Source organism: Pogoniulus pusillus, chromosome 1, assembly GCF_015220805.1.
Source record: "Pogoniulus pusillus isolate bPogPus1 chromosome 1, bPogPus1.pri, whole genome shotgun sequence".
NCBI lineage: Eukaryota > Metazoa > Chordata > Aves > Piciformes > Lybiidae > Pogoniulus > Pogoniulus pusillus.
In genome coordinates, this window is record NC_087264.1 from 25,034,933 (window position 1) to 25,047,404 (window position 12,472).

Sequence of the window (12,472 nt, forward strand, 5' to 3'; positions counted from 1 at the left end):
CTAGAGAGAACCTGTGTAGTCTGTAATTCAGCTCCCTTTTCCCTGCATGGGAAATGTATTCTGACACAAAATGAGTGTGCATTGGAGACCAAGCAATTCTCCAGCTACAGTACCTTTAGCAAATGGTTCACCAAACAAAGCTTTGCTGCAAGAAGTTGCTGTGACAGGAGGCTCAGTGGCTGGTCTACCTCCTAGAAGCATTTCTTGCTCACTGCCTCCCACATCCACTTCTGGACAAGTGCCCTCCAGCAAGCAGCAGGTCCGTTGAACATTCTCAAAGTGAGCTAAGTGCTTGTTACACTGCTGCTGTCTTTTTTCTCCTTTCCAACCACTGGTCACAAAGCTGACCTACAACCATCAGATTGACAGAGACTGTGGAACACAGGAAAAATACAAAACACAAAAAAGGAAATGAAAACCCTACTTCCAGAACCATAAGCTGAGCAGATGAAGGAAATTGCCTCAGGGAAGACACATACTGAGTGGTGATGTATTGTACATTCCACAGTAAGGTACACCTGTGCCTTCTGTGCCATAAATACAAATGCCACCTGCCACCTGAAATCCCAGCAACACAGTACACTGGCAAGTTATCCTGGAAAAAGTTGGTCCTAGGTGGTAGCAGCCAAACTGAGCACCTCAGGAATGCTCCTCCAAGAAACAGAAACAGCACAGGTATGAGGCTGATCAAGCTACGGACAGTAGTGACTGATGACAGTATGAAGCCAAGGGATGCTGTAGGTCCCAAATCACTGTGACAGTGACAGCACAGCATCAGGATATGCCCAGAGGCTAAACTAGCTGTTGAGGCTGCAGAAGTTTTTCCTCTTGCCTGGATTGCCATTGGCTGGTGCTGGTGCCTCAGCCCTGGCAGGGCCGGCTCTGCTGGTATATCTAGCAGCAGCCCTCCACCATGGGCAGAGATAAGGACCTGAGCTGGAGCTCTCTCAGGCCTGAAGAATGGATCTGAAGATGTTCCTAGTCTTTGCTGCATTTCTGCTGCATGCTACCCTGAGCTTCCCCATTCAGGTGAGAGCAGTTCCATGCAGCCAGGCTGTCTTCTAACTGACCTGGGATGAAGCTGCGGAGACTCATTCTGATATATTCTGAAAATTAGCAATATAATATATAGCAAATCTCACACCTTAATGCCTCTCTTTGGCCTGATACTGACACTCTTGTTGCTGCATTTATGAGCTATGGAAGAGTAATGCCTTTTACCTCTTGGTTTTGCAGGACAACTATGAAAACATCACAGCAAGTAAGTAGCATTTCTCACGTATTTTAAAGGCAACTGTTAATTCTTGCTTGTGTACCACACACTTTGTTGGGGGGTGAGTGACTTGGTTCTGCAGCATGTGAAAGCACTCTCAGGCCTTTTGGGTAACATGCTTCCTCATTTGTTGCTGGAGTGAGCACTGAGGTGTTTTACACATACTTTGAGGCATGACTTCTTAGATTGAGATGTGCTCAAACATCCTTCAAAATAAAACTGTAATAAGCTGTTTTGATGCCTTTCCATTAAGCTGAGTGTTACAAAAGACTGCTGCTCATTTGCCTCCTCAGTGCAGGAATAAAAGGTGTCAGAGGAAGCTCTGCCTTGTGCTGGGACAGAAAACAAGTAGTACCGGCTTATCTGAACAGATTGTGTCAGCTCCTGAAATGGAAAGATAGAACTGCAGATCTTCAGAGAAGATCTGTGGAAATACATGTGGAGGTGTACTTAAACCCCAGCAAGAAAGTGAGGCCAGGGGTGATGTGTTGTGGGAGGAAGAGGCCATGGAAAATTTTGCTTGACTTAGGGAAAACAAATGGCTAATGAGAAGTCATCAGTTCTTCTGAGCTGTCATTCCGCAAGTGCGGAAGCAAAGGGATGGTGTAAAATCAGTTCACTGTATTTGGAGCCAGCTGAGGGACACACTTGCTCAGGTTCAACGTAGCTGCTGGAACTCACGAGTTGTAGACTTGCTGGGTATGCATTGAGTTTGCAGGCTTTGTGTGCTTGGAACCTGGGGGTGAATTTCCACTGACTGAGTAGTCAATCAATCCAGTGCCTCTTGGATGCATGAATTCTGAATCCAGCCAAGCCATCTCAAAAACCTGCTTCCTTGCAGAGCTGTTTTAAATGCCACAGATCTCTCTGATGCAGCTGGTAGGAACTGACTGAGCTTCTCTACCATAAATCACCAGCACTGCTATGGACTTCCATTGCCATGTAACCAAAGAACAGTCTGGACAGACAGACTGAAGCCTTCTTGGCTTAATAAAACGAATTCTGTTGCAGGTTCTAGATAGAGTGTGGCTAGAAGTAAGTCCACTCAGTATGTCTGGGCAATAAAGCAATGTGAAAAGGAAAGGCACTGCAAGGTGTCACAGAGCTTGGCACATCTTCTCAAGGGAAAACAAACAAACAAACAAACAAACAAACAAAAACCACCGTGGTCAAAGAAATAAGAAGCATGGACAGACTTAGAAACAAGAACTACTTGCTTGACTGTTCTCGAAGTTAGTGACAAGGAGGCCTGAATTAGTGGCAAGCTGGAAGAGATTGCCATAAAGGCTTGCAGCATATCCATCATATGTCAGAAGAGGTCTAATTAACTGTGGTCAAAGAATAACATAGATAAAACTGCTTCTGCCTTAAGGAAAGCAAACAGGATAACCTCTGGAGGAATTTCTTGCACCTTCTAAAAGTCTGATAATGGTTACGATAAAGTTTCTGCTCAGAAAGTTATATATGAGGACAGACTTTCCACTTCTGTGTCTGTATCTAGAAATTGACATTTGGTAGAAGAGACCTCACACTAGCAAGAGACTTCAGGACTCAGAACAGTTTCAAACTGCAAAGGTTATTTACCCTATGCTAAATTAGGGCTTTCATCCATTTTATAGCTTTTCACTTTGACACCGTGAAACCATAGAGGGCTGTAGAGCTGGTTTACCTGCACCTGCTGCAAGGAAATTCAGGTTTCTTTGCCATTTTCCACACTGGAGCCGACAAAATCCTTTGCTGAGTCTCAGACAGTGAATAACCAGGATCCTGTCCCTCAGCACCATCTACTGGAAATGTTCAAAGCTATTGCTCTAAACATCACTTCAATTTCTGTGTCTGTGCAATGGTTACTGCATCTGCTTTTCCTTCAGGCAAAGAGACCTGCCAAAAGAGTTCCCATGGCTGAGGGGACCTGTGCTATCGAACACTCTGCAGCTGCATTCAGAATCTAACTTGTCCCTTTCTCTTGTCTTTTTCTTCCTTCCTTTTTGCAGCAACAGAAGCTACTGAGGTAAGGACAGCTAAAGCAGCTCTTTTGATCACTTTGGGGTTCAGGACTATGTAAATTGAGGTCAAGACTCATACTCTCCCCTTACCTCCATCTGTGTAGGAATGTCTTCTGAGATCAACAATGTAACAGGGAACAGTTTCCATCCCCATTGCTCCCTAGAAGCAATAGTGTCCTGGTTTTGCTGGGACAGAATCCCAAGTCAGCAATGGGCTGCATCCTGGCCATTAGCAGTTTGGAGTCAGCCAGGACAGGTGATTCAAGCTGGTACTCAGGACTATCTCATCCCATAAATCTCCCATTCAACGAAGTGAGAAGTTTGCTGAGGTCATCCTGCCCTTGCTCCTCTTCCTCCTCCTTTCCATTTAGCATGACCAATGTACCTTTGCTGGGCTGAGTATAATTTTATACACTGGCATTGGTGTTAGCTTTGCTGTTTCATTAAATCTGTTTTAATTTCAACTCACGGTGATTTTTCCCCCAATGCCCCTTCTCTACTGATGAGGCACTGGGGAGTGACAGAGCAACTCCTGTAGCTTAGCCCCATGTATGGCCTATGCATAGACAAGTATGAAACACAAGGCGAGGTGATACTGAAGGACTTCACTGGTGAGTTCAACATTTCATAGAATTACAGAACAGTCAGGGATGGAAGGGACCTCAAGTACCATTTAGCTCCAACCCCCCTGCCATGGGCAGGGACACCTCACACTAGATCAGGCTGACCACAGCCCCATCCAGCCTGACTTTAAAAACTTCCAGGGATGAGGCTTCTACCATATCCCTGGGCAACCTGTGACAGTGTCTCACCACCCTCATGGTGAAGAACATCTTCCTAACATCCAATCTGAATCTACCCACTTCTAGTTTTGCTTCATTCCCCCCAGTCCTGTCACTACCTAACACCCTAAAAAGTCCCTCCCCAGCTTTCTGGTAGCCCTCTTCAGATACAGGAAGGCCACAGTAAGGTCTCCTCGGAGCCTTCTCCTCTACAGACTGAACAGCCCCAACTCAGTCTGTCTCCACAGGAGAGGTGCTCCAGCCCTCTGATCATCCTCGTGGCCCTTCACTTCTGCTAGTGAGGGCATTAATAAACCTGAAAGATCTGAAGCTCACTCCACACTTCAGATTGTGTCTCCAGAGTCTCCTAGGCTGATCCCTTTATTATATCCATATTTGTGATATTAAAGAAGAGTATCTACCACAGCAGATAGTTACACATGGTGCAGTATATAAAAGCTCAAGATCGCACAGGTAAAAGAGACTTTCAGTAGTAGCCTGCACAACATGGATCCTTTGTATAGTTATGTTAGATAACATTTATGTTATGATGTAAAGTGTGAGATAATCCTAATCCAAGGTAATTCTTGCAGGTGACTACGCAAGAGGATGTATATGGTATGTATTACTCAGTGTGGATGCAGCAGTTATTAGCTACCCAGTCACTCCAGAAGATAACTCACGATTTAACCCAAACTGATCTTAAAGAAGACATGTTAGATGAATGTACTCTCCACAACACTTTGTGCAAAGCAGTCTTTTGGGTCTAATCAGTTGCTCACACTTGCTAAAAATCCTGTTAACTCTTACTAAAAATACCTCTGCTTAGATAATGTTCTGACTCAAGTCACTTCCAAAAGTTAGGAAAAGCCCAGAAGCCACGTGTTTATGCTTTTTATTGAGGTCAAGATTCATGCATAACACTAAGAGCTGGATGATTCTGTTCATAATGCCTATAAGCTCTGGACTCTGGACCTAGCTGAGGACATCAGTCCGACCCATGAAATAGGAATGCAGTTCTGACTTAATTGCTTTCAAGGGGTTTTCAAGAGGCCAAGCACATCCAGCAGCAAGCAGCAGGACTGCTCTCCATCCTTTCTTCTTCCTGGTGATTTATGTTGGGGGTTTAAGTGTCAGCTGTGTGTGCAGAAGAGCTGTGCTGTCTGAGTGTGTAAAAGGAGCCATGCAGTAAGCTGGGACAACACCGACTTACAAAAGCCAAAATATCAGGGATGGCTAGGGTAAAAAAAATGGTGAGAGGCTCTTGGCACTGGATTCATACCAAAATAACTGCAGCCAGAAGGTTCACAGGATGTTTACATGACTGGGCATTACATCACTCCCGAGAAACAGGGTCTGTAAGCTTTACCTCAGCTAAGGACCTGATCCAAGTGAGCTCCTGGAAACTCAGGTTAAAAACCAGGATTCCTCTTATGACAAAGTGTCACTCTTGTATTTCTGCACAGAATCTCCATCACCTACGGAGTCTGATTTGGAGGATGAAGTAATTTTTAACAGGATTCTGGAGGCTAACAAAGGTAATACCACAAAAGCCCGGCTTACAGTGGGGGCCTTTTCTTAGGGGTGATGCAGGAGGCACAATGTCTTGCCACAATCTGTGTAAATATTTTGCTGATGTTACATACTGTCATGTAAAAGAGACAGGCCACAGGGACTACTGCATGGTCTGCTGAAGGCCCATGCCATCTCACAGTGTCAATTCTGAAGATGATACCAGCTGTTGAAGCAACTGAACTGTCCAGGCAGCTCCTTCATCTTTAGTTTTTGACATCTTTTGTCACCCTTTGGACATAAAAAGAGAACAGGGATATCTGGATGCTTTATTTTTTAACTGACTTTGTTCTGAGTGCAAGCATCACTTCCAGTCACATGGCTGTGTAGTACAGACTTACAGATAAGTATGTGGCCTGCTGCAGACTTCCTGTTCCTTGATGCTTCCAAACATTCTCTGCTCTATCAGCTGGTCTTTTTCCCATTTCCCCCTTCATCAGCCACTCAGGAAGTTTCACTATTGTCTATAGAGACAGAAACCAAATATACTTACAGATTTCTCTAGACGATACTCATCCTCTCTTTAGTTTACTTGCATTCTTGGTTTTCCATCTTGGCACCTCCTGCCTTTGCCCCAGCACCCTTTCCCAGCAAATATTTGGTGCCACTTGTTCAGTGCCACCTAATGGACAATGTAACAGGACCAAGATACAGCACCTTTATCACTATTGCTATTGCTTTCAGTTGCTCCCTATCTTCCCTCAACCCCATCCCACAGAGCTCCTCTTAGCTAAGGACACAGCAGCAAAGGTGGGGAAGCAGACAATGTTGATAAAGCTCATGCTAGCCAGAAGCAGGTGCTTAGGGACAAGCAGAGGATAAGAGAGTGACGCTTCTCCAAGGGCACTTAGCAAGCACCTGGCAATCTACAGCTCAGACATTTTTCTCCACTCTCACCACAGACAGCTCTATGTTCTTGCAAGAAGGTGACATAGTTCCACAAAGGACACGCAGTGCCATCAGCTGTCGCCAGTGCAACTGGCCCAAGTCCAGCGATGGGATTGTTCGTGTTCCCTACGTCTTGGATCCGACCTATGGTAGGTATAAATGTCAATCTTTTTTTAGAAGGCATATTATCCAATAAGCTTCATCTAGAAACCTACTTCTAGAGGCCAAACAGATGGATAAATCAATTCTAAGGATTTCCTTGTGCAAGCACATGAGATTTGTAATTTACAAAGACCTGAGCAGAAAAGAGAAGAAATTAAATTTCCCTGAAATCTGCATCCATAATGGTTTTGGTCTGGTTTCCTGAAACCAAGAATGGCCTTTCTCTTTACTGGTACCTGCCAGAGTCCCTGCCTTTATAAGATTCTTGTCTATAGCAGTGCGGTTTCAATGGACTTCATTAGCAAAATAACTTCCCTCAGCTGTCTCCAGTGTCCAGTCAGAAGATACATCAACAATCACCACTTTAATTTAAAACAAGAAGCTGAAGAGAAAAAAGGCTCCCACTTGAATCCGTTTGGACAAATATCTGAATAAATAGGACCTTGTGCCAGGCTATCTGACATCTTGAATGAAATTCATTTCTGAGCAAAAACCATGAGAGAGTCTAGGCTGTCCCTCATCTATCCTGGTTTTGAACCAGAATTTAATGGCAGCAGCCACTGTCCTTGTGTGATCCCCAAAATGAACCCTTTCTTCTCCAGAGGAGAGCCACATAAAAGTGATCCAGGATGCCATGGCAGAATTTGCAGCACTGACCTGTGTAAGTTTTGTGAAGCGCAAGGCAGAGCGTGACTACCTCAACATTCAATCTGCTGATGGGTGAGTTGAATGATAAATCAACAAGTTCTCTCTGCAGTGTTTTTCTGTTCTTCACTCATTCTCTGTGACCTTAGAGTGGAAAGCAGAATGCATTCGGAGGGCAAACTGTATCACAGTGCTTTGGGTACCTTGTTGGTGCAAGGATTTGGCAGTAACATCAGAGACTCAGCCAACACACCAAAGTGATACAGAAAAAAGCACCATTAAGGTGGAAGAAGTATCTAAGATTCTGTATTCAGAGGTAACTGTGAGTCTTATTTGGACAGGTGAACCCAACTTCAGCTTATGAAATAACCTGGCTGTCAAGATCAGAACTAAAGCCTATGAGAAAAGTGTTCAAAACCTATTGGCTCAAAAGTGCTATTCATTGTAGCTCCAGCTCTGCCACAGTGTTCAGTATTGGTGATGAGGAAAATTACTCCAAGGGAGTCAAAGTCACTGCCATGAAGTCAGAATGCAGGTGCCTCCATGCCAGTGTCATCTAGTGATGACAATATTGCTTGTGATTCTTCATGCCACAGTCACTTTTGCCCTTCTGTAGACTCAATCACAGTGGGTAGGAAGAATTCCTTCCACTTCCACAAGACATGCAAAGCAAGATCCTCGGTACTATCCCTTTGCCTTCTCGACAATAAATATCCTCTAAGTCTTCTCTTGGTGTGCAATGTCTCCCTCAGCTGCTGGTCCTACTATGGGAAAGTAGGAGGTGGACAGATTGTCTCTATGATGAAAGGAGGATGCACATGGAAGGGAGTGATTCAGCATGAACTGGACCACGCTCTGGGCTTTTTGCACGAGCATTCTCGAAGTGACAGGGATAAACATGTAAAGATCATGTGGGATTACATCAGTCCACGTAAGTACCTCTGAACTCTTCAATGTAGAAAGTGGTGTAGATACACTCTGCTGTTCCCAGCTCTTCCTTCTTCCATGGAGGGAGTGGATAGGAAGCATGTTCTAAGTACAATGTTATATATTACAGATGACAGACCAGACTTCAAGAAATTTGAGAACTCCAGAAATCTGGAACTTCCATATGACTATGCCTCAGTAATGCACTACGGCCCGTAAGTAGCAGCACACATTGCTTGTGTTGAAAATCAAATTCCAAGCTAGAATCAGTTTCTGTGACTCTCTAAATTCCATTTTCCCTTCTGAGAAAAACACCAAAACAGTTCAGACAAGGTACTCGCTAAGGTTAACTCACTGTCCTTTAGCTTTCCATTTGGGAGACATTCATAGCTGAGCTCAGATGCAAAGAAGGGAATCTCGAGATTGGGTCTGCTTCCAGTATCTGAAGAGGACTATAAGAAGGAAGGAGAGAGACTGTTTACAAAGGCCTGTAGTGATAGGATGAGGGGCAATAGTTTCAAAGTAGAGAAGAGCAGATTTAGATTGTATGCTGGGAACAAGTTCTGCATCATGAGGGTGGTGATACAGGTTGCCCAGGGAGGCAGTTGAGGCCCCAACCCTGGAGATATTTAAGGTGAGGCTTGATAGGGCTCTGGGCAACCTGATCCAGTGGAGGATGTCTCTGCTGACTGCAGAGGGGGTTGGACTGGATGACCTCTGTAGGTCCCTTCCAACCCAGACCATCCTATGATTCTATGATCTTAATCAAACCTATCTGAACAGCACTGTTAGCCACAATTCATGTGATACTCTTGTTCTCCCTCCAAAGCATGGCATTAAACTCTGAAATAATTATACTCAAAGAACATAATTCTTCATGTGTTTTTTTGCAGATACACATTTTCTAATACCACTGGAAAAGCAACTATTGTCCCAATTCCTGATGCATCAGTCCACATTGGACAGAGGCAGGGACTGAGCAACTTGGATGTGGCCAAAATCAACAAACTTTACAACTGCCGTAAGTATCTCAAAGCCCTCTTTCATTTTCCACTCAGATCCTTCACAAGGATGTTTGGACACACTGTAGAGACAGCAGTTTCTCACCCAACCCCCTGAGATTATTCTCCTAAATTCATAGCATCTGCTAGAGTTACTGTGGGAGAGAATGGAAAGGTGAAGCAGAAGGCATGTTGTGATCAGTGAGAAAATGTTTTCTGCTTCCAGATTAAACCAAACACATTTACTGTTGGCCTACACAGCTGCCATGCAACTGGCCTAGCTGCATACCATGTCGTACACTGCACTGCAGTAATCTGGTTTCTTACAGCTCATGAGACAACTATCGACCTCAGAGGGCTGGACACCTCTGTTCCTCATTGCAGTCTGTACTTAAGGCCTGAGTCAAACCAGCTGTAGGCTCCTCTGAACTGGAAGTTTCCTGATGCCTTGCCCCGTTTTCAAATACTGAAGCTATTGTTCTAAATTTGTATTTATCTTTACTTCTTTAACCTTTGCCAGAAGCTCTACCATACAGTCTCACGGAGTTTATTCAAAGGGGGAAAATGGGATGAATCAATACCACCTTTTGCAAAGAGCAAAGCCCAAGTCCTCTCCAGCTTAAAACACTGCAGAGACATCATATCTGCACCTCACTCTTCAGACATCACTTGACTTCTCCATCTCAGTCACAAGCACCATCACCATTTGCATTGAACTGAAACCTCTTACTCCCTTTCTGGAAGTGCAGAAAGATCTCTTGCTGAACTATAGAGCTAATAATAAAAGCTAATGCTTTTTCCTAGCACTGCTTGTGATGCAGATACTTATGCATCATGCAAAGATGAAGAGCACACTGCTCTTCATTTTTATTTAGATGTACCAGTACTCTGGCACAAATGCTGGCAGATCAGCGAATCAAGACAAGCCTGTTCTGTAACCGTGTGAGTGGGAGCTTCAGTAAGCTTGGCTGCTGAAGCAAACTTTGTTTCCTCCTCAGGTCGCTGCAGCACTATTCTTGATGCAGCATCTGGATCACTGAGCTCTGACAATTACCCAAGAAATTACACAGATAACACCAACTGTGTCTGGCTCCTCCGAACCCGATCCAGAAAGGTAAACACAGGTTAACAGTGCCCCTGGAATATGGCTCAACTTCCTTCTGTGTAAAGCATTTTGCACTTTGTCTGCATGCCAGTTGCCAGATAAGATCTTTTCCATGGGAGAGATTTCAGAGCAGTCCGTTTCATGTCCTTAAGCAAGATATGGGCAAAGACAACTGCAGAGCCATGATGTGGTAAAACCTCCTTGTGTTTGGCTTCAGGTTTACAAAATCAAGTCAAAGAAACCTGAGCTTTAGAGCATTCAGTCATAGGCCGCTTAGATCTGACCCCCACAAGCAAGATTGGACAAGCAGTTTCACTTTGGGCTGAGATGCATGCTTGGATTCTGTCTTAAAATACACTCCATGAAAGAAGTCACATACACGATTCTTAAAGGCTGGTTTTTCTCTTCCCTTCTAGATATCCCTGCACTTTCAAGCCTTTGAACTGCAGAAAACCAGTGATTGTCAGGGTGACTATGTTAAAGTTTATGATGGATCTAGCAAGTCTTCTCCAGTTCTAATGGACAAGACCTGTGGATCAGAAATACCCAAAGAACTGGTTGCTTCAAGTAATCTCATGCTCGTAGAGTTTGTCACAGATGATGCTAATACAGCTTCTGGTTTCCAAGCCACCTTTACTTCTGGTAGGTCTGAGGAGAATGGCACAGAAAAACAATCTGTGTCATATTAATCTTCCTCTTCACAGAGGAAAAACACTTTCTGAGGAACTCATCCTCTCTACAAGACCCATCTCTTCCTACTTTGTTTTCAATACAATGGATCATACCTTACAGTGAAATCATTTATTCATGCAGGCAGGTGGGGCCACACTCAGGGCAAGGGTGTTAGTCAGGTGATTCTGTTTGCCTTGCCTCTCAGATACCTGCCATGGCAAAGTACAAGCTACTGAGTGCAGCATCAGTTTAGTGCTGCTGATAGTGAAACTGTATTTTGATTTATTTCTGCTGTGCTGTTACTTAAAGAGATTGCTCCTCTGGAAAAGATGCACTTTGTAGAGACACGGTTAAGAGGGTGAACCAGGTCACTCATCTTCATGACAGTATTTCCATGATCAGGATCCCCACGACCACTTAAAAAACATTCATTTCAGTCTCCTTTGATCAACAACTAAGGCCACGGTTACACAAGTTATCACAAGCTTCCCAGTTAGTATGAATCAGCTGGAATAAGGAATGTCTGTGTGCCTATCTGCACAGCAAAGCAGCTTGCCCTAGTACAAAAGGAAGCCCAGCTATGTCATAAAACTTTGTATTTGCCATGGGACAAAAGCAGGCACAAAGTTTACATAAATCCAACAAAATGGAGTGACTTAACTCTATACCCAAGCAGCAATTTTGCATTGCCACTATGTAGTATCTCTGTCCATTGTAGCTATGGAAGGGAAGACCCTTCCATCCCTGTACCAGTTTGTTTTAACAATCAGTTGTTAACTAGTGGTCTTAACAACTATAAACCAATCCTAAAATGTGATTTAACATTTTCATATTTTAGAGATACAAGAGTTTCTTCAGGGAACTCTGGCAGCTAAATCTTCTCTACTTTCACTTACAGTGAGGATCCAAAGAAAACCCAGCATCCACAAGTGACTTAATGCAGAAGAACCGATCCTGTGGTATCAAAATGATGTGTTTTCTACTTTGCTCTTATCCTGGCTTGGATCAGTATGAAATTTAATTTTAATAAGAATCAAAGTTTGCATCTCCCTGAAGGGTTATTCCCCAAGCCATATAAATGTATGAATTCTCTACATTCAGTTTGCTCATCTTTTTGTCTGCACAGTTAAGTTATTGCCTCTTTCTATTTAACAACTGAATAAAAAGCTTCATATTAAAAAACAAAGCCTTTCAATTTCTGTTTTATAGCAGTCTCTTTCAGTTATACATTATGACCTCTTCAGTATCACTCCTTACTCCCCTCCATTTAGCCACAGGGGTATGTATCTCTTTAGCATACCACCAAGGTCATAATGGGTTTGGTTAGTTGGCTAAGGAGACCACCTCCAAATTTTGCAATTCATTTCATGATCTTCAGAGTCTTGAGCATGAAAAAGTCTTGGATACTTAGTGAAAAAAATATTTGACTGTTGTGATAC

At 43.6% G+C, this 12,472-nt stretch overlaps 1 protein-coding gene across 1 annotated transcript; it reads left to right on the plus strand.

Annotated features, from left to right (window-relative positions):
* Positions 1–878: 878 nt before the first annotated feature.
* On the plus strand, positions 879–12,149 carry LOC135175927 (astacin-like metalloendopeptidase). Its single transcript, XM_064144402.1, has 13 exons — positions 879–1,029; positions 1,237–1,261; positions 3,268–3,284; positions 4,655–4,679; positions 5,528–5,599; positions 6,536–6,670; positions 7,286–7,403; positions 8,081–8,259; positions 8,386–8,470; positions 9,149–9,276; positions 10,255–10,370; positions 10,778–11,003; positions 11,932–12,149. Exons 1-13 carry the CDS (start codon positions 961–963, stop codon positions 11,964–11,966), a joined length of 1,230 nt encoding a protein of 409 aa, XP_064000472.1. The 5' UTR covers positions 879–960; the 3' UTR covers positions 11,967–12,149.
* The last annotated feature ends 323 nt before the right edge of the window (positions 12,150–12,472 follow it).